The 26,436-nt window shown below is 45.1% G+C and overlaps 3 protein-coding genes across 10 annotated transcripts in view; 1 reads left to right on the top strand and 2 right to left on the bottom strand.

Annotated features, from left to right (window-relative positions):
- Positions 1 to 1,831, bottom strand: part of LOC127004909 (protein-tyrosine sulfotransferase-like) — a 62,461-nt gene extending 60,630 nt beyond the window's left edge. For all 3 annotated transcript variants that reach the window (XR_007758103.1, XM_050873142.1, XM_050873143.1), the window contains exon 1: positions 1,052 to 1,831. The gene's annotated coding sequence lies outside the window, so the exon portion shown is untranslated. The remainder of the gene's footprint in view (positions 1 to 1,051) is intronic.
- A 2,208-nt stretch (positions 1,832 to 4,039) lies between these two features.
- On the top strand, positions 4,040 to 10,041 carry LOC127004907 (interleukin enhancer-binding factor 2 homolog). 5 transcript variants are annotated; one of them, XM_050873135.1, is made up of 9 exons: positions 4,040 to 4,175; positions 4,829 to 5,027; positions 5,461 to 5,589; positions 6,144 to 6,312; positions 6,797 to 6,965; positions 7,415 to 7,535; positions 8,099 to 8,210; positions 8,716 to 8,883; positions 9,057 to 10,041. In XM_050873135.1, exons 2-9 carry the CDS (start codon positions 4,842 to 4,844, stop codon positions 9,203 to 9,205), a joined length of 1,203 nt encoding a protein of 400 aa, XP_050729092.1. In that variant the 5' UTR covers positions 4,040 to 4,175; positions 4,829 to 4,841; the 3' UTR covers positions 9,206 to 10,041. The 5 variants fall into 5 exon arrangements, with proteins under 5 accessions (XP_050729092.1, XP_050729091.1, XP_050729089.1 ...); XM_050873134.1 differs by lacking the exon at positions 4,040 to 4,175 and adding an exon at positions 4,219 to 4,386 and having other exon boundaries at positions 8,731 to 8,883; XM_050873132.1 differs by lacking the exon at positions 4,040 to 4,175 and adding an exon at positions 4,219 to 4,386.
- Positions 10,042 to 10,089: 48 nt separating this feature from the next.
- LOC127004906 (threonine aspartase 1-like) lies at positions 10,090 to 25,403 on the bottom strand. 2 transcript variants are annotated; one of them, XM_050873129.1, is made up of 10 exons: positions 24,878 to 25,403; positions 22,863 to 22,930; positions 22,492 to 22,609; positions 22,176 to 22,329; positions 20,817 to 20,896; positions 20,585 to 20,694; positions 20,247 to 20,403; positions 19,556 to 19,699; positions 17,916 to 18,067; positions 10,090 to 17,204 (listed from the first exon to the last, which is right to left on the bottom strand). In XM_050873129.1, exons 1-10 carry the CDS (start codon positions 24,903 to 24,905, stop codon positions 16,980 to 16,982), a joined length of 1,236 nt encoding a protein of 411 aa, XP_050729086.1. In that variant the 5' UTR covers positions 24,906 to 25,403; the 3' UTR covers positions 10,090 to 16,979. The 2 variants fall into 2 exon arrangements, with proteins under 2 accessions (XP_050729086.1, XP_050729087.1); XM_050873130.1 differs by lacking the exon at positions 24,878 to 25,403 and adding an exon at positions 24,327 to 24,814.
- Between the last annotated feature and the right edge of the window lie 1,033 nt (positions 25,404 to 26,436).

Raw genomic sequence — 26,436 nt, 5'->3', positions numbered from 1 at the left:
CACCTCTTTTAAAGCACCCAATGCCCTTTAGAAATATACCCACGCCCTTTAGAAACATACCCACGCCCTTTGATAACACCCCCATGCCCTTTGCAACATACCCACCCCCTTTTGAAACATCCCACGACCTTTAGAAACACCTCACGCCCTTTAGAAACATACCCAGGCCCTTTAATAACACCCCACGCCCTTTGTAACACCCCACGCCCACGCCCTTTGGTAATACCCCCGCGCCCTTTGCAACATACCCATCCCCTTTTTAAACACCCCTTGCCCTTTAGAAATATACCCACACCCTTTGCAACAACCAGTACGCCCAAGGTCCACCACCCCTTCACCCTAGACCCACAAACACGTACACACAGCCCTTTCCAAAAACGCACAGCCACTGAAACACGCACACGGAGAAAAAACGCACACAAAGCCAAAGAAACACGTACAAACAGGCTTCAAAACACGTACACAGCCACTCCTATACGCACACAAAGCCAGAGAAACACGCACATAGGCCTTAAAACACGTACACAGCCCCTCGAAATACGCACACAGCCACTGATACACGCACATGGACACCCCCAAAACACGTACACAGAACCACTACGATACGCACACAAAGCCAGAAAGACACGTACACACAGGCCTTTAAACACGTACACAGCAATTCCAAAAACGCACATGGACTCCCCAAAACACGTACACGCAACCCACATAGCCGCTACAATACGCACACAGAGCCACAAAAACGCACACAAAGCCAGAAACCCACGTACACACAAGCCTAAAAACTCGTACACAGGAATCCAAAAAACGCACATGGACACCCCCAAAACACGTACACAGCCACAAAAACGCACACAAAGCCAGAAACCCACATACACACATGCCTAAAAATACGTACACAGCAATTCCAAAAAACGCACACGGACACCCCCAAAACACGTACACGGCCCCATACCCCTTCGTCAGGCAGCTCTCCCCTCCTTCTATAACCCCTTACATATTAAATACCCCCACTAGGACCTCTTATATAAACAACCACGTGTATCCTTACCTCAGCGGGGGTGAAGGAGGGGTGAATGGCCTCCTAGGATGCCCTGCAGGACCTCCCGTAGGCGGTCACTGGAGGGACGGGTCGTGGAGGATACCTTTTGACGTCCTCTTCCTCCTCCTCCTCCTGCGGCCGGTCCTCCTTCCTTCCTAACGGTTCCTTTTCCTCTGTCTTGTTTTCTCTCTTTTTCTATCTTTCTGGTGTTGGTTTTAGTGGTGTTTTGTCTCTGGTGGTGATGGTGGTGGTTTTGACAGTTCTTCCTTTTTCTCGGTTATCTTGCTTTTTTCTCTTATTTAGGTTCTTTCTATCTTTCTGGTGTTGGTTTATATGGTGTTTTAGCTCTGTGATGATGTGGTGCTGATGGTGCTGAGTGCTGGTGGTGTTGACGAGTCCTTTTTCTTCCTTTTTATCTCGTCTTCCTTTTTCTTTCCCTTCTTTCTTTTCTCTGCCTTCTTTTGCCTTCCTGGTCTTGATTATAATGATGTTTCAAGGTCCTTCTCCTTCTGCTATAGTGCTGAGGCTGTAGTGCTGATGGTTTTTCTTCCTTTTTCTCTCCCTTCTTTTCCTATCTCTCACTTCTTCTCCCTTCCTGGACTCGATTTAAAGGTCCTTCTCCCTCTAGTATGGTGCTGAAGAGGTGCTGAGGCTGAGGTGCTGACGGTTTTTCTTCCTTTCCCTTCCCCTTCTTCCCTTTCCCTCCCTTCTTCTCCCTTCCTGGACTCGATTTAAAGGTCCTTCTCCTTCTAGTATGGTGCTGAAGAGGTGCTGAGGCTGAGGTGCTGACGGTTTTTCTTCCTTTTCCTCTCCTTGCTTCCTTTTCCTTCCCTTCTTTCCTTTCCCTCCCTTTCCTGGACTTGATTTAAAGGTCCTCCCTCTGCTCTAATGGTGCTGAGGCTGTGCTGAAGTCTACTGAGGTGCTGAAGCAGAGGTGATGCTGGTGGTGGCGGGTCAGCTGACAGCACCACACGGGACTGATTTACACCTCAGCACTCAGCAGATACAAGCAGGAGAGGCGTGGGATAGCAGCAGGGGTGAACACAGAACACACACACGCACACTAGTATTAATGTATGAAGAAAAGTGTGGAGACAAGGCCATCAACGGTACTAATAGGCCGCGGCGACACATGAAACACACGACACCTCCACCTCGCTCTTCAACACATACTGCCATGCCATCAGCTGCTCTGGGCCCCCTCCCTGTTACCACATTTCAGCTCCCAAGAAGTTCACCTATTTAACAAGGCTTTTATAGGATTTTAGGGCATTTCCAAGGGTACTTTTATGACCCTATTAGTAGTTTGACCCTTCCTCTGTACCATGGGCTTAAGGAAGTAGTCATGAGAACCCGTTTGATGTGTTTTTTGGCCTTTGGAAATAGTGATGTTAAGCGTGGAAGCATTTGAGAATCCCGTTATTCAGATCATCGTACTATTTGACAGGGCTTTCGTGGGAGTTTGGGGCATTTCCACGGGTAGTTTTATGACCATGCTAGTAGTTTGACTCTTCTTCTGTATCATGAACCTAAGAAAACATTTGTTAAAACCCGATTAATCTCATTTTCGGGCTTTGGAAATAAATTATGTGCGAGGTGGAAGCATCTGAGAAAACCTTTACCTATATCATCGTACTTTGACACTTCGGTTTTTTTCGGTTTCTGACCCATAAGTACGTAAAAATAGCATCGATACTTTACGTTTTTAACACTAAATTTAATTAAATATCATTATTAGTGCTTTTAAGACAGTTTTAGGGCCTGAAAATGATTTATATAATGTTCTAAGTAAGACAATCTGGCATCATTGGGGCGGGGTGACTGCCAGCGCTGCCACAGTGTCGTACTTTGAACATTGCATTTCCCAGCTCCTAACGCGTAATTGTCGCAAAAAGAGCATAAATAACTAACGATATTGGCACTAAATACAAATGAATATCGTCATCTATGTGGGTACGGCAGTTTTGGGGTCTGGAGACGGGATATAATTTGCTGAGTACGACAATATGGTAGCGATAGTGACTGTCCTGCCTGACTAAACTATCACCCAATTATATGATCTATGGACCTTTATCCTCCTTCAGACTCATTACTAGATATTTGCGGGAATGGTTTGTTGGTTTGGTAGACGAGTAAAGATGTTCTCTGGGATATTATTGTCAGTCCTCACAAAAACCATTTCCAAAGGCCAAAGAAGAGACAAATCGGCTTCTCATGAGTGTTTTCTTAGGTTCATAGTACACAAGAAGGCTCAAAGTACCACCAGGGACATTGAACTACCCCTGGAAATGCCCCGAACTCCTATAAAAGCCTTGTCAAATAGGTGAACTTCGCGAACGGCATGATCCCTGAGAATGTTCCAGTAATGTCGACCCCACGTTGGTCTTGGATGCTGGGAGAAGGCTCATGGTGAAAAATAAACCCATATAGCAAATTATTTACACATATAGAAATGATTTATGTGTGTTTTGAAGGCTTAAATTGATGGAAGGGGTGTAGGTGGTCCGATATAATGGAGGTCATAGTGATAGCTAAGCGCATCGTCTGTTTGTTGTCATTCACATCTCACCGCGGCGGCAGATAGAAAAGAAAGACTAAAGGATTGCTGATTGATAGTTTATTGTTGTAAAGGTAAACAACAAAGAAGAAGGGAGGAATATATGCTATATCCCGACCCCCCCAGTAATACAAGAAACATGTGTATCATCTATATGCAGTGGAGGAAATGATAAGAAAGGACGGTTTGGCATGGCTGATACCTTTTTTGACTAACTACCATCGCTATATTGTTCATCATCATAATATGCAGAATTCAGCTGTGATCTACGTGTGGAAAAAAGGACGCTATCAAAAAGTCTTCCACAACACTGCCATCTTGATAACCGAATAGCCACGTAGTCAAATCTAACCAATGTGTATAATTCATTGATAAGTATCACTATAGGTGTACTAGAGTGAATAAGACGTTGATATATCTTGATTAATTCCTTCTTTTTGCGCACCAAGACGCTCTCTTGTCCCATGTCTCGCGGCGCGGCAGGACGCAGACAGTCTTCAAAAAGTGCGAGTCGGTCGAGCGCGTCCTCTGCTAGGCCACACGATACCACTTAACGTGAACCATAAATACAAACGGGTAATTGTCACTTGAATTAAATTATCCTAAAGCACAGAGGACGCAGAGGGGCAAGGCGTGGGCGTGCGTGCGTGTGCGTGTGCGTGTGGCGGCGTGGGCAGCGGTGTGTGTGTGTGTATGTGTGTGCGTGCCGCCGGTGTGTGCGTCGTGCCGAGGGTGTGTGAGGGCGAGGCGTTGAGGCAGCAGCGGACAGCCCTGGAGACACTTGCATGTAAGTCCCTGTGGAGGTGAAGGCGGTGGTCACCCTCCGCCGCCCCTGGCCGCCCCGTCACGTCCTGCCCGCCGTGCCTTGAAGACTCAGGATGAAGGATGACCAGTAGGTTGTGGTTGTGACTCCCTCGCTACCTGCAGGCGCCGAGCCGTGTGTCACTATTACTTTATTAATGTTCCCTTCACCCGCCTGACGGTCCTGGAGCACGGGCCTCCCAGGCCAGCACCTGACAGCTGATTCCACGAATACTGTAGCGCTGACCTGAGCGGTCTCTTCCAGACAATGACTACTTTTTATCATCATATGATGCTTCCTTTTACATAGGGATAGCGTGTTTTTATTCAGCGAGTCTGGCTTGGCTTTTTCTTCTATCCAAGATGTTTCTTCACAGTATAACATAAGTTTATTAATCTTGACTCCACTCTCTTCCCCTCCCTGACAGGAAGCAGCAAGATATGGTAATGACCCGAGGCCGTGGCAGAGGCATGCGAGGAGGCATGATGCGCCCCATGGGGCCAGGCGGCCCCCACTTCGGTCCTAAGATGAAGCAGTTTGTGCCCCGCCTTCCCTTCGACATGGTGCTGTGTGAGTCTGCCTTCCCCAGAGTCAAGGCGGCGCCCGATGAGTCAGCCTTCACACAGGTCAGAGAGGGATGATCCCACTTACAAACTTGATATTTGTAATTTAATTCAGTCTCTTTATCATGTTCTGTTAAGGTTTGACCAGTTTTTATTTATCTGCACATTTGGGGCTGGGTTAATTTCTTTCATTTCCTGTTTTGCTTTTTGATAATTTTTAGGTTCTTTTTTTTCTTATTTTGTTTTGTAATTGATAATATTTTATAGACATCTGAGAAAATAAATGAAAATACAGAAATGTGGGTGTTAGCATTTTCTCACTAGTATAAAAAAAACAAATCCCCAACAGCTCAAGGAGTAAGGACACAACAGAGCCAGTAGGAAGCTTGTCATATATTCTTTTCATACAGTTAATATACAAAACTAGCTTATAATTATGACAGTAGCAAAAAAAAGACAAACATTTCCACACCTAACATTACCCGTCTACCCCCAGGCCCTGCTCAAGAGAAATGCAGACCTGTCCCCAACCTCAGCGGAGCAAGCGGCCGTTCTCAACCTCGTCACAAAGATCCAGACCGTGATGGACAACCTCATTGTCGACCCGGGGAACTTCGATGCCTGTGTAAGTGGAAGTGGAAGAAAGTATACAATGTGGACACTTGCCCCAACTTCTAATTTATTAATCCATAACTTGAGTACCTGAGGAGATGCATCATGTAGGTTATTTCTCTCTCTCTCTCTTGCTCTCGCTCTCTTCACTTCACTTCTTTTTTATCTTGCTATGTTTTCCTTTCCTTTCCTTTTTACGTATTGATTGCTTTACGTTCCTTTTTTTTTTTTTTTATACTGTTATGGAGTGATGATAAAGGAACAACATAAAACACTCACTCATTTCTCCCTTCCTCATAAAACAAGATCATAAAACACCACTCGTTGCTTTCCACCTCATGAATTACTCGCTTCTTATCCCTCTTCCTCATAAAACAACATAAAACACTCACTCATTTCTCCCTTCCTCACTAAACAAGGCCATAAAACACCACTCGTTGCTTTCTACCTCATGAATTACTCACTTCTCATCCCTCTTCCTCATAAAACAACATAAAACACTAACTCATTTCTCCCATCCTCTCACTCATTGCTTCCTTCCACTCATTATCCCTCTTCTTGGTGCAGCAAATCGAGGAGGTACGTCAGGTGGGCTCGTACAAGAAGGGCACCATGATGACGGGGCACAACGTAGCGGACATCGTGGTCATCCTCAAGACGCTACCTACCAAGGAGGCCGTCGAGGCGCTGGGCAAGAAAGTGTGTGATGACCTGCGCACATTGGAGCCTCAGGAAGGTGTGTAGCTATTGGTCATCCCTTCTCATTACCTGATTAACCTGATGTCGACCTGGTGTTCATTATTGTCCATTCCGTTAACTCAGAAACTCTTCATTCTTATGCCTCCTCATTCTCCTACATGGTTCTCTAAACAGTGGGCTTTTTTTTAGCTGTCTCCTCTGCTGTAAGTGGAAAGTTTTGTAGGTATTTTTGGTAATTGGCGATCAGTTATTTAATGTTGATAATGAAAGTGGACTAGTTCGTGTACTTTTTATCATTCCCTGCAGGTTAAAATATACCAGAAAATATGTTATAACTTAGTTTATTGATACTTTTGTAAAATTGATGGTGACAAGACAAGCATTATAGAAGAAAAGAGGAGGAAAAGGTACAGTGTAATAAATTGGCAGTATGGGAAGGCTTGTTTTAGTAGGGACTCTTACTTTCACTTGTTATTTTATTTCCATGACATTGACTATGCGCCCCCTCATCCTCCTAACAGTTTTGGTGCTGACGATGCTGCCCAACGACAGAGGGTTCGAGATCAGCAACAGTGAGGCGACAGTCCGTGTCCTGGTCACCACCATCCACCAGAACCTCCGCAAGCTGGACCCGGAACTCCACCTGGACCAGAAGATCCTCCAGTCACACCTGGCGGCCATCAGACACAGGTACGCAGGCTGGTGGGATGGTTGTAAGAATGGTGTGTGTGTGTGTGTGGTTCTGTGCCGTACAGCTATCTATCAGTATGTATGTATGTGTGTTTTGCTTATTTTCTGTATGCCTTTCGGTTAGGTAACTCTGTATGTGTGTGTGTGTATGTCTGTGTTTTTTTATGTATGTACAGTCTGCCCTTCAATTCATCAGTTATCCGTCTGATTTTTATCTTGCTACGTTTTCCTTTCCTTTTCCTTTTACGTATTAGTTGATTTACGTCCCTTTATACTCTCTCTCTCTTGGCATCTTTCTTGCATTCTTTTATTTATTCTTTCCTTTCTTTTATTCCTCAGTTTTCTCCTTTTTCTTCTCCTTACTCCTTCTTTCTTATTCCCTTGTCTCCCTCTATCTTTGTGAGTGTATTTAAGAGCAGACAGGTTATGAGTGTGTGTCTTCCTTACAGTCGGTGGTTTGAGGAGAACGCACATCACTCCACCATCAAGGTTCTCATACGGCTGCTGAGGGACCTCCGTGGACGATTTGAGGGCTTTGAACCACTCTCCCCCTGGATGCTGGACCTCTTGGTGAGTGGTCAAAGATGATGCTGGGAGGCTCTCACGTCGATTAGTCTTAGTCTCTTGCCATATGATAACTTTACTTCCTCTGAATTTTATATGATGCTGTGGCAGGTACTCAATCCAGGAAGTCGTAACTTCTGCATTGCTGGGATTGTGGCACCAAGACTACTTCCCTTAATGAATCACTACTGCTTTCTACTTCCCATAATCAGTCAATCTCTCTTGGGGCTTATGCTAATAGACACAATCCTTCAGGACCTCTATTGTCTATTTCCCGTCCGCTGCGATTGGCACAGATTTCGTCTTCACTGGTAGCCTGGTAACATATACTCCCAGGTCTTTATCTTCCTCTGTGATGGATAGTGGAGTGTTTCCCATGTGGTATTGGTATGCTGGATATCCCCTCCCAAGGTGCATGACTTAACATTTTTCTTCATTGAATTGTAGCAGCCACTTTTTGTTCCATTCCTGTAGCTTGGTGATGTCTTCTTGCAGGAAATCCACAGTCAAGGGGTTAATCTATCAATCTCTTTTAGGGGGTTTATGCTAATCCAAACTGTATCCCACAGGCCCACTATGCCATCCTGAACAACCCCAGCAGACAAGCACTACCCATCAACTCAGCATTCCGCCGCTGCCTCCAGCTTCTTGCGGCAGGACTCTTCCTTCCAGGCTCAGCAGGTGAGAGTAGCGCCCACTCAAAGAAGGGGGTCAGCTGGAGCATAAGTTGTGTTTTTATTCTTCTTCTTCATTTATTGTCCAGCATAAGTTGTGTTTTTATTCACAGACACATTTACTTACCCCCTTATTATTATTATTATTCATTTATTGTCCATCTTCTATTCTTGGGGTTGAGCTGAAGGCCATATTTTTAAACATTTTGGCGCTCAAACTCATATATGTCATTTTTTTTTAAGTTTGTCATTTCCAGGGGTAGTTTGACCCTTCTGTACCATGGACCTTAAAAACACTCATTAGAACCTGACTGATCTTGTTTTTGGCCTTTGAAAATAGTTGATGTGAGGGGTAGAAGCATCTGACAACAACGACCATATTCACACGCACTTACCATCTTGCCTAGAATTTTTGACTGTCACATAGCCCCAGGTAAAGGCATGTCATTAGTCTGCACGAACCACTTGAAGATTCATTGAAGGCCAAGGTGAGGGTACCAACGTGATGATAGGCATTCTGTCGGCAGGGATCAGCGACCCGTGTGAGGGAGGTAACATCCGTGTGCACACCGCCATGACCCTGGAGCAGCAGGACCTGGTCTGCCTCACCGCCCAGACCCTCCTGCGGGTGCTCTCCCACGGGGGTTACAAGCAGATCCTTGGCCTGGAGGGCAATTCCAGTAAGTACACCAAGACAAGACAAGTTTTGACTCATCCTATCAGTTATGTCACCACCTGCCATTCCAAGTACATTGTGGCACTCTCATTTACAACCTTTCCTGTGCATAATCCCTCTTAAGTAATTGTGAATTGTTTGTGGGGTGTAAATAGCATTATCTTTTGTCCCTCCCAGGTATAGCCAGCGAAATGTCTGTCTGGGATGGCGTGGTGGTGTCTGCACTGGAAAAAGCTTACGAGAAGCCCCCTGAGCGGCCGCCACAGGATGACGACACAGACAACATGGACGCTGATGACGACCCGATGGAGACGACCGATAACTGAGCAGGACAATGCCAGCAAGGTGGTAAAACTGCTCTCCCTCCCTCCCATGCTAATCCTGCATCAGGCTTGGAGGTCAGCAAGTAGTGCCACAAAGTGCTTCTTGCTACTCTCAGAATGTCATGTATAGTCTTAACACCTGGTATTAGATATTCATTGTTTAAAGTAAATACCTTGAGCACATATGGCTCTCATGGCCACTTTGCAAGTTCTGGTAGTCAGGACCAATAATTAAGATATCAAATAATGACCTCATGTGATCTGACCTCGTGTTAGTGCTTATGTTCTGAGCTGAGTTTGTGGTGCTGGTGACTGCCCAGGACAACAGCTGCTACACAAGCCAGTGACTGGGGGAACAGTTTGTGACCCCCTAAGGCAGGATGCTGAGAGAAACTTGACCTCATTTTATTTTATGAAATAGGTAATTTGTCTTTCAAAAGGGCAATTTTTTTAATGACAATTAGATGAAAATGACTTATTGACAAATTATTATTGCTATAAAATTTAATATTAAATTAAGAAAACTTTTTCCAAAACTTGTTACTGCATATTTAATGAATCCAACAGTCCACGGTGTCAGTACAAAGCTTTGCTGCGGCGGTGCTTTCTCAAGATGTAACTAGTGTTTATCGACATTTTTTTACTCACGACAGCTTACTCAAAGACCGTTTCAGAATCTGTTGTAGACAAGGACACAAGCATTGGTTTGCTTCTTAGCAGTCATGTAAAGTCTTGGTGTATTAATAATTCTGTCATGTATTTATTTATGTAAGTCTTGTACCATCATAGAGACGTTCTTATTACTGAAGTATTTGTGAATATATAAAAAAGTCTTATTATGCTGTTGATTATATTCCTTACAGAAGAGGTGAGTCTAACATACTCAATTTGTCAACCATTTTTTTTATTAAGAGCAAATGCATAATAAAAAAATTCACAATACCAAAATAATGAAATTACAAAAAGGTTGAGACACATCTACAGAAACTTCTACCGTGTCTACGAGAGACAACTACCTCTTGGCGCCGCCGCCGTGGGCAGCAGTGCCAACACTTACCAAAGCCTAAAACAAAGGTAAAACATACAAACTATTAATGAAATGCAATATTTTGTCATTTTAGAATGCTGAAATATTTTGAGCTTTCATTTAGGGAAAAAAATATGCAAATATGAATGCATTTACCATCAAAGTTCTGTTTTACCCTAAGCCTAATTATGCAAAATTTGTTTGTGACATACATTCATTGAAATACTGTACAGAATTTTCTCAACATTAAAAAGTCAAACATGACATCCAAAGAATGAAGAAAAGAAAACTTGGCAATGCAAACTGACTGTACAAGTGTAAAGAACTTTGGTCTATGGACACGAGGAAGACGGCCACCAAGGGCAGAGGGAAGCACCGCCGTGTTATACTCGCACTGTTGCAGGAAGAGTACAATTTCTTGAAATGAAATGTGTTATGAGGCAGCGAGTTCCTCCGTGGCCCTTGGCTGAACTGTCTGCCAGTGGTGGTGGGACACAGATTGTCATTCCAGCCGGTGGGTGGTCTGGCCGGGCGAGGGACTTGGCACTTAAAACGATGGCTATACAACAACAACGGAGGTATGGTATCTATCACGCCACTCAAGAGATTAAACTGTATTCAACAAAGAAAACTATTTCAATGGCATAAATTGCTATGTAGTATATTTTAAAATGAAAACACTTTGAACATGTAGAAAAATAGATATGGAGAGACTGCAGTATAATTGAAGATACATTTGGTTCTACAGCAACTGAGTTCCACTTGTTAAGCCCCAACTAGAGATGGTTACTTTGTTAAATATTTCTCTAGCTGTTATAGATACCTGTACCACTTTTCAAATGTGCTACTGCTAATGCACATGCATAAAACCTTACAATGTACTTAATGGCTGCAAGGTACTGGGTGTAACAGTTTGAAGTACAAGGCTGCTCTGCTGCACAAACACAGAGAAGAAGACATTTACTCATTAATTTCTTTACTGATTGGATTACAGGTCTTTCCCATTATCCCTTCACACAAGAAAACATATTTTTTTGCACAAGTGCCGATTATTTTTATACTTCCATTTTGTGAAAAGCCTGATAACTGTTGCTGAATGACTAGAGCAAACTTTGAACTTTTGTAGCTTATGAAAAATTGTTTTAGCAGACCTTCCCTTGTCTGTCCTGCTACACCCAGCCTGCACAGCCCTCAGTACTCCTCATAAAAAGTTCTACATCGTGGCTCATCGAGAGTATAAACAACCGGAAAACACTAATACTGTAAAATCACAACAATCAGTTATAATAGTGAGAAGTGTTAACAAAGCAACAATGAAGGGAGGTTTTACCTGACTTGTACCTGCACGAGCCAAATCCCTCAGCCTGCAGCCAGACCCATCGGCGCCCAGCTTAGAGGAGTTTCTGGAGTTGTGGCGTAAAACACTTGGCCGACGATACTCTTAATGATCGGCAACTCTTATATTATACTTGACAATAGTTACTTAACAGGTGAGCATCAGCAACTCTTTCAGAACAAAATCATGTACACAGAAATGGTCATATTTCAGCTTACTGTGGTCTGAATATGAAAATAATTATCAGACAAACTATTTTCATCAGATTAATGACACCATCATGATTATGCATGTGAATGTTCTACATAAGTTCATTTACCAACTCAAACACTCCATGACATTAAGTACTCAGCTAATTACAAATTGCTGATACGTGGAACAACTTGTACTTTTAAAAGATATGTTAATGCTTTCACAGAAAGCATCATCAACCTTGCAGTTATGTTAATTTCAACAAAATCAAATTACACTTGAGTAGCCAAGCACATGGAAGTGACTCAGCCTGGCCAGTGTGTGTGAACAGTTGGTGGTCTGTGAACCACGGCCCAGCCGGGCGCACGCTGCCCGGGGCTGTGGCTCACTAGACTGACGTGGAGGTAATGCTAGCTTCAGGATTCCTTTGTAATTAGTTTCAACAACAATGAAAATGGCATAATACAGAAAGCAGACAGTATCCTAAAATTAATTTCCAAAGCCTAGTGTTAGAAAACTTCCCCTTGACTATTAAGAAATGAGGAAGTCACTAAACTGCTTTGAGTGTAAAAGAATAGCCACTGAAGCTACTTCAATAAATATCTTTGCAACAGTAATAATTATGGAAAGTTCTTAATGACAAGATCTAGTCTAGTGTGGCCTATGGGACCAAGAGTCTGGGTGAGTGGAGCCTCAGCGGGCCAGACCGAGGGTGCCGGTGCACAGGCACACTGCCGGGGACGAGCTAGGCGTTAGCCTCCCAGGGCAGTGCACTTCCTCAGTCAATTTGTACTTAAATTCGGCGAAGGTCAGTTTAAACCAGCGATGTGGAACGACACATGCAACCAGGGTGAGCAGATGCACAACTCTCGACATATATTTTCACTTCATCAGACCAACATTCCATTTGCCTCTTGCCAAAATACTAAAGCTATGATTGACATGTTTTCCCACCTACCATCAATTTGTAAGACTATTCCTTGAAATCTAATCAATCAACCAACATTCATACTATACTGTGCTCACTGGAGATTTCAGGATCTCAATTGACACTTTATTGAATAGCAGCTCTCGCCTATTATTCTTGATGTTCACATTTTACGTTAAAAATCTGTTAACTGTTATTTTTTCCTCTGACAATTTTTTTCTTAGCTTTGTAGCCTCAGCAGATTACCTTGCAAAATGGGCACCATTTCTTTCTAGGCCCTACAAAGATGCTGGTGATCAGGTTAGGGATGATGACTAATAACATTAATAATAACTATGAAAAAAATATACATAAAAAAGGCGAACTTATACAGTTGTGCAAAACACGTGAGCGGGGGCACGGTCCATGTTTCCAGGGCGGGGAAGGAAGTCACCATTACCACAAACAAACCAAAGATGCCAGTTAGTTGAAGCATTCGGCTGGGTTCGCTGCACCGGCCCTTGTCAGTTGCATGGCACTCACCCAAAATACAACTCATGGTCATAATTATTAAAATTACACTTTGAACTTGAAACATGACTGAACTTTGAACCTTATGGCCTCAGAAGAATAACAAGCATGTTGACCTCATGAAACAAAAGATCTGACTCAGATCATAAGGAAGGTTCACGTAACACTGCATGTAAACATGATATGGACATAACAGAATATGACACTAATACTACCATTAGTATGTCTCCAATATGAAACTTTGCCTCTAAGCTGGTATAGTCTATTACTATTGCTGACTGATTGAGGTAGGTGGATTCAACAACATGGCATGGAATCATTTGGTCAGTGGTTGAGCAATGTGGGTCCACAAAGCCTCTGCAGAAGGGACCAGAAGGCCAGCAGCCATGGCTCACCCTTGCCACAGCTGAACCCAAAACTGTGACTTCAAACATGAAGCCGAGACAATCTGGGCACAGGTCTTGCTGTCCTGTGATGGGCCTCGGGGGTGAGCACACGGCACGCCACTGGTCCTGCCGGCCCCCTCAAGACTGTCTGGCTGCTAAATGTTGCTGAAGTTGCAATAAATAATCTTTACAGGAAAACTTACACATTATCCTTTAAACCGAAGTATGGTGGGAACTTATTATGCTAAAATTATACTAAAGTATTGTTAACTAACAAGTGAGCTTTCAAAACTGATGAAATATAACTCCATTGATATTTCACAGGTAGATGAAACTTCAAAATTTTGGTAATCTAAATCTAAAAGCACGGCGCCTCAATGCTATGCCGTCAATGGATCAAAACATCCCAGGACTGCATCTCTCAACTTATGAGGAAAAAATGTACGACACCTGATACAACTTCTGTTCAGACCAAAATTTAAATGTCTTGTGTACTCCCAACAGACGCTGATACCTGTCAGGCAGAACAGCAGGCAGCCAGTCCTCTGTTACTTCGGCTACTAAGAGCATGTGTATTACCATTCATATGGAGTCTACAATACAAAGAAGCTCTGGGTGACGCAATGTCTGGAAGTTGTTCATGTACACAACACAAACATTATTGACAAATTGCAGATTCCCTGTACACAGAAAAAAGAAAAAAAAAGAAAAAGAAAAAAAAAGTTTATATGAAAGAAGAGTTAGATAAAGCAATTCACAAGTGTAGGTTCTCTAACATGAAGGCAGAGACTCCTACCACACTAATCATTACCATGTCAACTACTACAAAACTCATTCTTACCTGCTTCATACCTTACACTCAATGGTAACAAAAGTAATATAAAATTTTTCCAGCCTTTGGAAATCTGGATCCTTTACTTGCAGCTCATGAATTGCTACAAGACAGACAACTGAATTTTGAAATCCTAACACAGAATGGTAACCAACATCTCTTAGAGCCAGTTCTTGAGGGGCTGCCTCACTCACTCCAGCCGAGTGGCACTGCAGGTGGTGGCCGCAGTCCTGCTGACAATACTGAGTGACGCGGCGTTTGATTACTTCTTACACACTCAGGAGGAGAGGCCACCTTACCGAATGTCACTGTGACACATCACTGAGTAAAAATCAAAAGTTAAAAAAAGGAAATGCTGAGTATTAACTATTATCCTTACAAAAAGAACATTTGGCCACTCCCACAATGGGAATATAAAGACCACTCAATGTTGCCATGAGAAGGAAACCATTTAGCTTTAACTTGTGGATCAGTGGCAGTGAGGCAGCTGGTGGTGGCTCCCTCCCCCCTGATGGCATTGCCAAGGCCAAACACCACCCTACTGATGGACTCCGTCTGGCATGCTTTGAACTCTGACACCTTCGTACCTAAATGTACACACACAGAGAGGGCCAATTACCCAATTGAGCTTATGACTAACGTAAAGTTAAGCAGAAGAGTCTACAGTTATGAACTACTACTACAGCTACAGCCACTGAGAACAGAGGAAGGAGGAAGGGCAAACAAGGTACGTACACATTAAAGTCTGTGAGCAAAGACGGTGGTTGGAAATTAGTGCGTCCAACCAGAGACACTTGGCTGGTTATGGAGTGGCTGCTAGCATTCCTAAGTAAGATAATTAAGTACTCTGAATAAGCACTGTAAAATTCCAACCACAACTGACAGAGGCTGACTATTGTGGGTGGATTGGTGGAGAGGTCTGCCACTCCCTAAAACAGAACATGTAGCCTCATACTGTAGCTGAGTGGCCAGACCCTCCCCTCCCCACCCTTGGCTAGGTAAGGGCACAACAAAACTCCTGATATGGGTCCACTGGAATGAGTTACTATGGAAATTTTTGAGGTAAAGTGGTTTGTCAGGCACTTGGTGGGACTCAGGGTGAGCAAGACTAGGAGGAACAATACACAGATGCTGCTGCTGATGCGCGGCGCACGGCACACACACTGACTTACTAACGGGACACAGAGTAACGAGTGTGCATCGACAGCCTATGGAATGTATAAAAATCTATAACTATTATAAGTTAGTTGCTAGAGGGAAGCAATAAGACATGGCAGCACCAAACACCACGAGCACACACTGTCGCTGTGGCGAGGCAGCCGCCATTACATATGCCTTTTTCAGTCATCTGCACGATGAACTGCTTCTTGAGAAATCTTAAGAGGTACAGACAGAACATCTGCGATGAAGACCCTGAACATAGATCTTCACTTAGGAGTAATAAGAGCACGAGTCGTAGCAGCATGAGCAAGAAGTTACATCATACACTGTAGCGAGCCCACCCTGAGCAGGTCAGACCCTCGGTGACCTTCGCTCATCCGCCCTGAATAGCTGCCTAGTTTGCTGCACACAAAACACTCCTGTACACCAACTTGCATGCTCCTGAGAGTCTCCACAAGCTGACTGGATAAATTAGTGTGTGCAAGCAATGCTGTGGACAAGGTCTCCAGCAATACTAGATGCAAAGGGATTAGCTTGGTTTAGGTGTGTTTGGAGCTTGGTTTGCACGGGCGGCCGGATGAGGAAAGGGCAGCGAGGGACTGTTGGTTGGTGGCACAACTGAGGTAGTGTTTGGTTCCTGTGTGGCAGTTGAGGTGCCTGTGGTACATGAGTGAGACACACTGTGGCAGTCAAGCCTACTACATGTACTGGGCCGAGGGACTTCCTACTGTAAGGCTCCTAAGGTCCTGCCCAGCCTAGACACATGCTTCTGGGCACCTGCTGAACACTGCCTGACACACAACACCATGCGTTGAGTGTCCTGCTAAATGGTCCCAGGTTGCCTGCCTAGTAGTCTACCTTCAGCTACCACAGGCTAGTAATGCACTCTCCAGAAAATTAGTGTTGCTATGGAAATGCTGAGAAAATACTGGTAAGTGGCTGTGCACATTTGGCAGTGACAGTTGTGATGAGCCTTAATGCTACATTAAGTTAATATTAAAGATGCCAACCTTGCGGCATGTATGTACCCTGAAGAGCAAGAAGGTCACTCCACAGCTTGGCCTCGTAACAAGGGTCAGGAAGAACACACATTACTTCAAATATAAATACAGCGGTCAATTTAACTGTATAGGTCTTCTTAGCCTTCTAACATCTGTTAATATCAATGCACTGTTTTGTGGTCTTTTGCAGGTATCATGCTGTAATACCTCTGTGTAATAAGAAAGTCTTGGATAATTTTGCTTGGAAGGGTCAGAAATGCTCACACCGACAAAAAAATGTGAGTAGCAACTGTCCTGACTTGAAACAAGAACATCCAAGTAATACCTTGTCAATGGGTGGGATGAGGCCCCTCGGTCCTGTGTTTCTGAGCTAAACTCCTTGATCCCACCTTACATCAGCTCTGTTACCCTGGCTCCTCTTCCTCGTCGCTAGATTCACCCTTCTCCCTCTCCTCCTCCTCCTCCTCCTCCTCTTCTTCTTCTTCCTGCCCCGGCACCAGCAGGCCAATGTGGGATGGCCCCGGCTGTATCTCCCCTGCGGTGGTGATGGGCAAGCCTCCTCCAAAGGACTTGCACTGAAGATTAACTGAAATGCCAATCTTGTCCTCGGCAAGTTCTGAAAACTGGGCCTGGAGAACAATAAGAAGAGGATTAGCTTGGTGGTCAAATACTCTTAAAAATCGTTCTTTTCTCTTGATGGCAATGCTTATCAAACTGGTAAAATATTAGGTTATCTAGTTATTTAGTCAGCTATTGGTCCAGGAACTGAAAAATCTTAATCAATGGGGTCAGTTCTCTTTTATATTAGGAACCAAGTTACAAGCAAAACATGGGCCTGGGATGAAAGTCAGAGGTCTAGAGTGTAGGCAGTGGAAATGAGTTATTTGAGGAGTGCATGTGGTGTGAGTAGAATGGATGGAATGAGTAATGAAAGTGTGTATGACCATTTTGGAATGTGTCACGTGGGCAAAGGGAAGAAGTGTGGAGTGGTGGAAGAAGTGAGGCGACAGACTTTAAAGTGGTTTGGTCACACGGAGCAAATAGAGGGGAGTAGGATGACCAGGAGGGTGTATGTGAGTGAGATAAAGGGAGGGAATGTTAGAGGACGACCTCCAGTGAAATAGAGGGATAGGGTACAGGAGTATGTTAGGGAGAGGGGGGAAAGATCTGTGAGAGACTTTGAGCAGGCAAGGAGGGAGTGCCTGAATAGAGAGATGGAAACTCTTTTGCCGTGGCCATCCCTTGGTGGGAGCAGGCGTCGATGAGATGATGATGATGACCAAGTTACTGATAAGATTGTATTAGTTTTTTGTGCTGTAGGTGTTAAGAAAGGGGAGCACCTGTGGCTTGCGGTCGTTGGTGGTCATGTAGCAGACCCCCATGGTGCGGGTGGTGTGGAGCCAGTACAGGTCACTCATGGCTGCCTGAGGGTCGTAGCGGAGGATCAGCGCTCCAGCCATTCTAGGGTGAACACCCTCCAAAAATTCACTTTCTGTAATATGAACAAATCATCAATGAGAGACAAAATTACAATAAGGTGTCAATGCAGCAATGAAGTACAGTCATCCCCCGCCGTTCGCGGGTATTTAGATTCGGACTTGGTAGCGATCATGAAACATGACAATGGGACTATAACCCTATGGGAAAATATGCATTTGGGGAAGTCACCTCTGACACGTCATATAAAACATGTTTTTTTCGTTCTTTTTAATGACTGAAATGAGACAAGACCTTGTTAGACAACAATATGTGATCAACACTCACCCTGGGGTCAAAATTTAGTAGCACAGAAGACCCAAAAGTAGCCCAATTTGCGATAAGTAGCCCAATCCGGCAACACTGCAGTGTGGCGGCGCGTGAATTTTTTTTTTTTTAGGATAATGTTGCTGAGAAAATCTCGACCAATAGCAGTCATCCCTGAGTGAGCTGCTGGCCAATAGGAAAGCATGACATCACAGTCTAACCGTGACGTCACTCAGGAGCAACCTAACGTCCATTGCCCCGCCTCCCTCCTCTCTGCCTCCCTCCCTCCCTCCTCTCTGCCTTCCTCCCTCCTCTCTCCCTTCCCCCCTCCTCTCTGCCTCCCTCCCTCCTCCCTCCCTCCCTCCCTCCTCTCTGCCTTCCTCCCTCCTCTCTCCCTTCCCCCCTCCTCTCTGCCTCCCTCCCTCCCTCCTCTCTGCCTTCCTCCCTCCTCTCTCCCTTCCGCCCTCCTCTCTGCCTCCCTCCCTCCCTCCTCTCTGCCTTCCTCCTCCTCTCCCTTCCCTCCTCACTGACTCCCTCCCTCCCTCCTCTCTGCCTCCCTCCCTCCCTCCTCTCTGCCTTCCTCCCTCCTCTCTGCCTTCCTCCCTCCTCTCCCTTCCCTCCTCTGCCTCCCTCCCTCCCTCCTCTCTGCCTTCCTCCCTCCCTCCTCTCTGCCTTCCTCCCTCCTCTCTCCCTACCCCCCTCAACTCTGCCTCCCTCCCTCCTCTCTGCCTTCCTATTTAGTGTCAATGCATACGCGTATACGCGAAACTGGGGCCGCGTATAAGCGGGGGAGGGGGGGTCACAATTAGTTGACTGCGAATACGCGAAACCGCGATGGGTGAGACCGCGAACGGCGGGGGGTGACTGTAGTAATGCACAATAGTTTGAAATTTCTTCTCTATTCATTTGCATTAGCCCAAGCATTTTTTTTCTCCATTCATTCAGATATTAATTATTCACTATAGAATTCCACTAAACATACAATTCACCAATATCATGACTGGAAAGAAATCCTTCCTGCTTTCCCTATACTTTTCTATTTCATTCATCATCTTTTGATCTCCCTCGGCATAGAGCTCTTTCTAAGTCAGTTTCTATGGCAGAGAGAGCAAAACAGTAGTGAAGGGAATAACAAAACAGGAAACAACAACACAATGCTGCTCAAAGAATACACAAAAGAAAGTGAACAATTTTTAAGACATGTCAGAGAGAGTTGAAGTGATGCAAATAAGCTCACCAAGGAAGTGGGTGGTGACTGCGTGGGTGATGTTGGTCCCAAGCTCCGGCGCGATGGCGGCGCGGGCACACAGGCGCGCAAACATGGTACGGATGAGGTGCTCTCCGCAGCCCGTGGTGCTCACTCCTATGCTGACACCGCTGCCTGGCACAAATATTCTGCTTAAGTCACTGGCTCAAAGAATATACTGAGCCTTAAAATAATGAAGATATCCTCCCTACTCTTCCTCTTTTAACCCGGTAGCAGTGACGGGCCAAATCTGTGGCTTTACTGTGTAGCAGTGACGGGCCAAATTTGTGCCATGATATAAACCCCCAAAACAGATGATACATAATCTAATCACAAATGCTTTGATATATATTATGAAATGGTTTGTGTGAGTGATGATTTTTTCTAATTTTTCTCACTTAGAGGGACCATTAAGAAACATGATCCCCGCTGCTACTGGGTTAATTTACTTTCATTACATTTCCCACACACAAGATTAACATTGAGATTAAAAGAAAATAAATCATCTGAGGGTAAAAGAACATCCCAAGAGAAGTCGCACATTGCTTAGCAGGTTTTGAAGACTTGAAAATGCCACTAGAGTATTGATGGCAATAACAAATAAATAATTATGACTAAATACAAGACAAACGAGGCAAAAAGTGCCACTGACAACCAAGGGCGAGGCGTGAGGGGCACCTACCATCACAGTTGTTTTCCGCCCAGCAGCCACAGCCATACACAGCTGCCTGGCCCACCCGCCCCGTGTGTTTCAACAGCAGACCCCCACTGGACACAGCACTCGCCACATAGCCCGAGCTGTCCACACACACGGCCCCCACAGTGTCCAAGAGACCACCCTGCAAAGCCATGTGATAAATTAAATATGTGATAATTAAGTTGTATGTATGTATTGCTCCATTTGGTTGCCCTTTCTTTAGTAGGAAGCAAAATCGTCACAAAAGTTAAGAGTAAAAGGTATGGGAAGAACTCTCAATTACCCTCCTCTTATTGCAGGTCTTTAAACTGTTTTCTACTGACCTGCATTTCCTCTTCCTCCTCCGGCAGTGTATACCTCCGCCTCTTGGTCCCTCCCTCCTCCAGCCTCTGAATGTTTCTTCTGCTCTCCTCGTGAATGCGCTGCGACCGCTCTGGAAGAAAGGTCAGCATCAGTATCTGGTAAAACAACTGGGCAAGGAATCATGGGAAAGCAAAGAACATATGTACAGAAAGTGAACTGAAGAAAAATGGTCAACTTTTTGCGACAACTCACCCGCCACCAGGTCCTCCGGTTGACAGGTCTCCACGTTGTTTGAGGCAGCCCAAACCTGCGCCCCGGGACCTGCCAAGAAGCTGTGGAGGGAAGAGGCACAGAGGTGAAAGATCTTGTAAGAACTTGTTAACTGAGGTATTGAGGATGAAGTTGGAAAGCGATGGAAAGAACTGTTAATGTGAGAATGGGGTAAGAACTTGTTAACTGAGGTATTGAGGATGAAGCTGAAAAGTGATGGAAAGAACTGTTGATGTAAGAATAGGGTAAGAACTTGCTAACTGAGGTATTGAAGATGAAGTTGGAAGGTGATGGAAAGAACTGTTATGTGAGAATGGGGTAAGAACTTGTTAACTGAGGTATTGAGGATGAAGTTGGAAAGCGATGGAAAGAACTGTTAATGTGAGAATGGGGTAAGAACTTGTTAACTGAGGTATTGAGGATGAAGCTGAAAAGTGATGGAAAGAACTGTTGATGTAAGAATAGGGTAAGAACTTGCTAACTGAGGTATTGAGGATGAAGTTGGAAAGCGATGGAAAGAACTGTTAATGTGAGAATGGGGTAAGAACTTGTTAACTGAGGTATTGAGGATGAAGCTGGGAAGAACTGTTATGTGAGAATGGGGTAAGAACTTGTTAATTGAGGTGTTGATGATGAAGCTAGAAAGTGATGGAAAGAACTGTTGATGTGAAAATAGGGTAAGAACTTGTTAACTGAGGTGTTGAGGATGAAGCTGGAAGGTGATGGAAAGAACTGTTATGTGAGAATGGGGTAAGAACATGTTAACTAAGGTATTGAGGATGAAGCTGGGAAGAACTGTTATGTGAGAATGGGGTAAGAACTTGTTAACTGAGGTATTGAGGATGAAGCTGGGAAGAACTGTTATGTGAGAATGGGGTAAGAACTTGTTAACTGAGGTATTGAGGATGAAACTGAAAAGTGATGGGCAGAAATGGAAGAGACAGAAAGAAATGTCTAAGTGAGAATAGGATTAGAATTTGTTTGTTTGATAAAGATGGAAAGTAATGGTCAGAAATGGTACAGCGATGGAAATAAATGTTAATGTGAGAATTGGTGAGAATGAAGACAGAGTGAGTGAGATGTAAATTTTTATAAAGATAATATATACTGACTTATCCCTTAAAGAAACAGTTTAATAGCATATGTTATTTATTGCATAGTGATATGAGGATCATTATTTATTTCGTAGGCAAATTTCCGAAGCATTCTTACCAAATTTATAACATGCAGAATAGTTTGGACAGTGAAGCAATATTTTAAGCTTCAAGAGAAACTAATCGAACTTCAGGAAATTTAAGAAACTACTTGGGAACCACTCAGGAGCAGGGGAAGTCCACTCACCTCGGGGGAACAAGGCCACCTGGGAGAGGATGAGATTGAGCATCGAGGATTTGTCTGGCCAGCAACACAGGGTTCCTCACGCCTGGCACTGCCCCCACCGCACCGTGCCGCAGGGTATGGCCATCCATCACGCTGGCATCGCACTCTACTTTGCCTGAAACACACGCACACTCACATCAGCACCACACAACACAAGCAACACAGGTACACATTGACATATCTCAACACAATCACTACAGCCAGTCAAGCCGCAGACACTCGGACACCGTTCTCCCCCCTCCCCTCCCCCCATTCCCCAGCCTCACGCCACACTTACCTTCAGCTGTCAGGGAGGAGCCAAACCCAGCGTTGGTGCGTGGCGAGTCCTCCAAGACCTGCGTTGCGGTGCACACGGCGTCCACTGCATTCCCTCCCCCTCGCAGGACTTCAATAGCCTGTGCAGTGACACAAGGTAATATAAGAAGGAACTCAATTGTATCAACAACTCAAAAATATTGCATGAGCTCATTGTTATAGATAAATGTCTAAAGAGTACGTACAGAATTGCATAGATTAATTTTTATTGGTGTTCTTGAAATGTCTAGAGTAAAGCCCATAGAGTTTATTGAAGAGTAAGTTTCTTTACTTGTCTGTGAGCTCAACAACCACAACCCGCCTCAGCCCAACACAAAAGCAGCAATACGTCACCTGAAGACACGCATTCTTCATTAACGTTTTGTATTCTCCTTTGAGGGAAGAGGAGTGACTTCCAGCTCCTGAGGAAACACAACATTATTTAAAACTAATATTAAGTTACACAGAAAAAAGGGAGTAAAGAAGAAGCAACAAAAGAATTACTAAATATAAATCTATGCTGTGACAAAAAAGTTACTGGCAGTCCCATCACCAAGTCGCTCAAATTATAATCCTCAGCAGTATATATAATAACATTTAACTGGAGGAGGTGAAACATCCATGAAACCATACAGAAAATTATTCATATTTTTAAAGTAGATTTTTTATTTTTTCATATCTTAGAACCTTTTAATATTTTTTTTATTTCTAAGCATTCTCTGTAATAATGGGAAACAGTAAGGTCTGAGGGAGTCAAGGGGGAGTACAGCCTCTGTGGCAGGGAGGTTACAAATATATATTCACCTGAGCCAAAACTTTAAATATACCAATATAAATATAAAACTGCATCCAAAGAAAGACTTGACACTCCCAGACAGTAATGACAACAGCTATAAGGCAAAGTGTTCAATGTGCTATAACCTGTAAAATCAAGGATTGACAATGAGTGCACTGTCTCTTTGATGACCTTGCCTACGGTCAATTGTGACGGGCCCAAGTCATCATTACTGTTATGTTACATTTTAAGGTGGCAAGGTATCAGTGCTGAATTCACTTTCAACATGGGGAAAATCATTATTTATCTATCTATTTTCTAGGGCATCACACAAAGGCAGTCGCGAGCAAAACTAAGTTCCTTCAGTGCACCTCTCTGTTCATGAGATCTTCAGCAACATTGGTGTGCTGCTGCTGCTGCAGTCACGGCGTTTGTTCAGCAATATGTCAGAGGTAAGGCCCCAGCCCTTATCCCCTTTTGCATCCAACCCTAGCTGACAGGCCAGACAAAGGTGCAGTGATATCATTGAACACTGCATCGAGGGATTAATGACGATCCTCTGCCAATATGATTATTAAAGACAAGGAAATGATGACTGATGCTGCAGATGAACTCTTTAGCTTATAAGTACAGGCCCTGTTTTTTTTCTTTTCATAGTTTGTTAATGAAAGATATATAAAATGGTTACCACTTCTTTAAAAACTCAGTGAAGAGGAAGCGAAAAAACGGGATGACCCAGACACCACGAACCAGAAAGCAGGATAAATGAGTGTCACTTCCTCTCTGATACTAAATACACTAGTTGCAGACCTATATTTGCAATGCATATATAAATGTAAATTATTTTTAGAATTTTAAAAAAATGTACTGAATATAGATTTGCAATTACGTCACAAGTGGATTAAAGTTTCCGAGCCTTGAAATACACATCCCACAGCTCGGTGGATGTGTGCGATTCAAGAATGAATGGCACAGCGCACCGTTCTTCCCTGCCATGCTGCACCTAACCCCCCCTCCACTGTAATCTAGAATGACACACTTACATTTAACATGACAGAACCCTGTGTAGAGTCTGGGCTGGTGCCAACCCTTACCCGTGAACCACACATGCCTCCCATGGGGCAGCCAGGGTGACACACTGCACCTAGCCAGCCATGGGACCCTAGACTCCACACTACCTGCCCCCATAGAACACTCAAATATGGTTGACGTGGACTGACCACCACTTAATTGAACACCCATGCCCACTAGGACCCCAGGCAGACCCAGGGAGGGGTGACCCTAGGCCCACGCCCACCGTAGGCCGGACCCCAAACCCTGGACTCGAGGAGGCCAGGCTGCACGAGTCCGGTCCTTGACCCTCACAGGTGTAGGCCGGTGACCAGCGGCATGCAGCGCCCCCACACAGGTAGAGGAGCCCCAAACAACACAAATATCCAAGGGACAGCCCCCGGGACGCCCCAGGGGCCGAGAAACAAGGCCTTAGCGGGAGCGAGGGGGCCATGCGAGCCAGGGGCCAGCACCCGCCAAATGCCCCGGGCTCGTATCTCCCCCTCGGCGCCCCCCTCGGCCTTCCCCCGGGGTCAAGACTCACCTACATGCACCGCCACCACCCCCGACATGACTGGTGAGCTACGCCGCGAGCTGTAACATGAGGTAGATGAAGATGGGAAGAGAAGAGTGAGGAGGACGCACAGCGGTTTTGTTTACATCGCGCTGGGTGGCAGCAGACGAGCGGCGCCGCGGCCAGCGTGGGTCCCTGCTGCCTGCTGGCCGGCCCTCCGCGGCTCACTGATGGCCTGCCCTCACCTCACGACATTATACTGCACACCTAATTGTTCTCGCCAGGTTTTGAGCGTTTGGATTTGACGTGCGTGTATGAGCGTGCGAGGGCGGCGGGAGCGAGGGGCGGCCTAGGGAGCAGTGCCCGGCCTAGCCACACTGCCACCATTGATCCCACACTCTCCCATTATCCAGCATCCATCACCAGCCTGGACCCTCGCGCCCTACTGCCTCGACGCCAGGACACCTTGTGCAAACTCCAAATTAAGTTTCATATCAACTTAAAGCAATTTACGCTTAAGACAATGGAGGCGCAAATTATGAGCTCTTAAAATGTCTTGCAACGATGTACTGGCCGCATGCCACTAATTCCACAGCGATTAATATCATCTTTGAACTCGTTTGCGGTTGAATCAAAACTTGATACATAAGTTCCAGTAAGACCATTAATACCAGCGTGGTGTCGGGCAGCCACGGCACCGGCGGGCCGCGGGGCCGGTCAGGCGCGGCTCACGGGGACATCGTGTTCATCATTTTCGCGAGCCGTGTGTTACCTGAACACACGAGGGCCAGCAGCACGCCCTGCCGCGGCATTCTTATCTCGTGCCTCATAAACATACGCCGGCGTGGGAGGGGCGGCTAGCTGGGCCTCCGCCCTCGCGGCTCAAAAGCCTCTATCGATTTTGTGGACACCTTTTTCCAGACTTTTGGAATTGCTACACACACACACACACACACACACACACACACACACACACACACACACACATATATATATACATACATACATACATACATATATATATATATATATATATATATATATATATATATATATATATATATATATATATATATATATATATATATATATATATATATATATATATATATATATATATATATATACACAGGTATTGAATGGCCAATGGGTTTCATTGTATTAGTCATATCATTATTTCCGGCGGGTGAAGCATGATGGAGGTGAGCTACGCAACGTGTGTCCCCCTTTGAGTCATTTCCTGTGAGTCGCCACTGTGTTACACCCCGTGAGTACACTTCCCGCCCCGCCCCGTCACCGCCACCGTCACCGTCCCGTGGCAGCCATTCGTCACGTGTGCGGTTCCCACCAGAAGGAAAAAAGTTAATCAGCATAATGTTTCCTGACCACCGGGACCATCTGGTAGGCCATCCCGCCCCGCCCCGCCCCGCCGTGGCGTGGGTGGCGACGGGACCCTGCTGACGGCGGTGTCGGAGGCTGTGCGGCGGGCGGCGCCGAGCAAAGCTAGGCGCCCCTGCACGCCGCCCCGCCGCCCCCTGCCTGCACACGGCCAGGCTGAGGCAGCGGTAGCGCATGCAGCCGCCTCCACG

The sequence above is a fragment of the Eriocheir sinensis genome, chromosome 29, assembly GCF_024679095.1.
Source record: "Eriocheir sinensis breed Jianghai 21 chromosome 29, ASM2467909v1, whole genome shotgun sequence".
NCBI classification, from domain to species: Eukaryota; Metazoa; Arthropoda; class Malacostraca; order Decapoda; family Varunidae; genus Eriocheir; species Eriocheir sinensis.
Note: the sequence above shows the minus strand (reverse complement) of the source record. Positions and strands in the feature narration are given on the sequence as shown.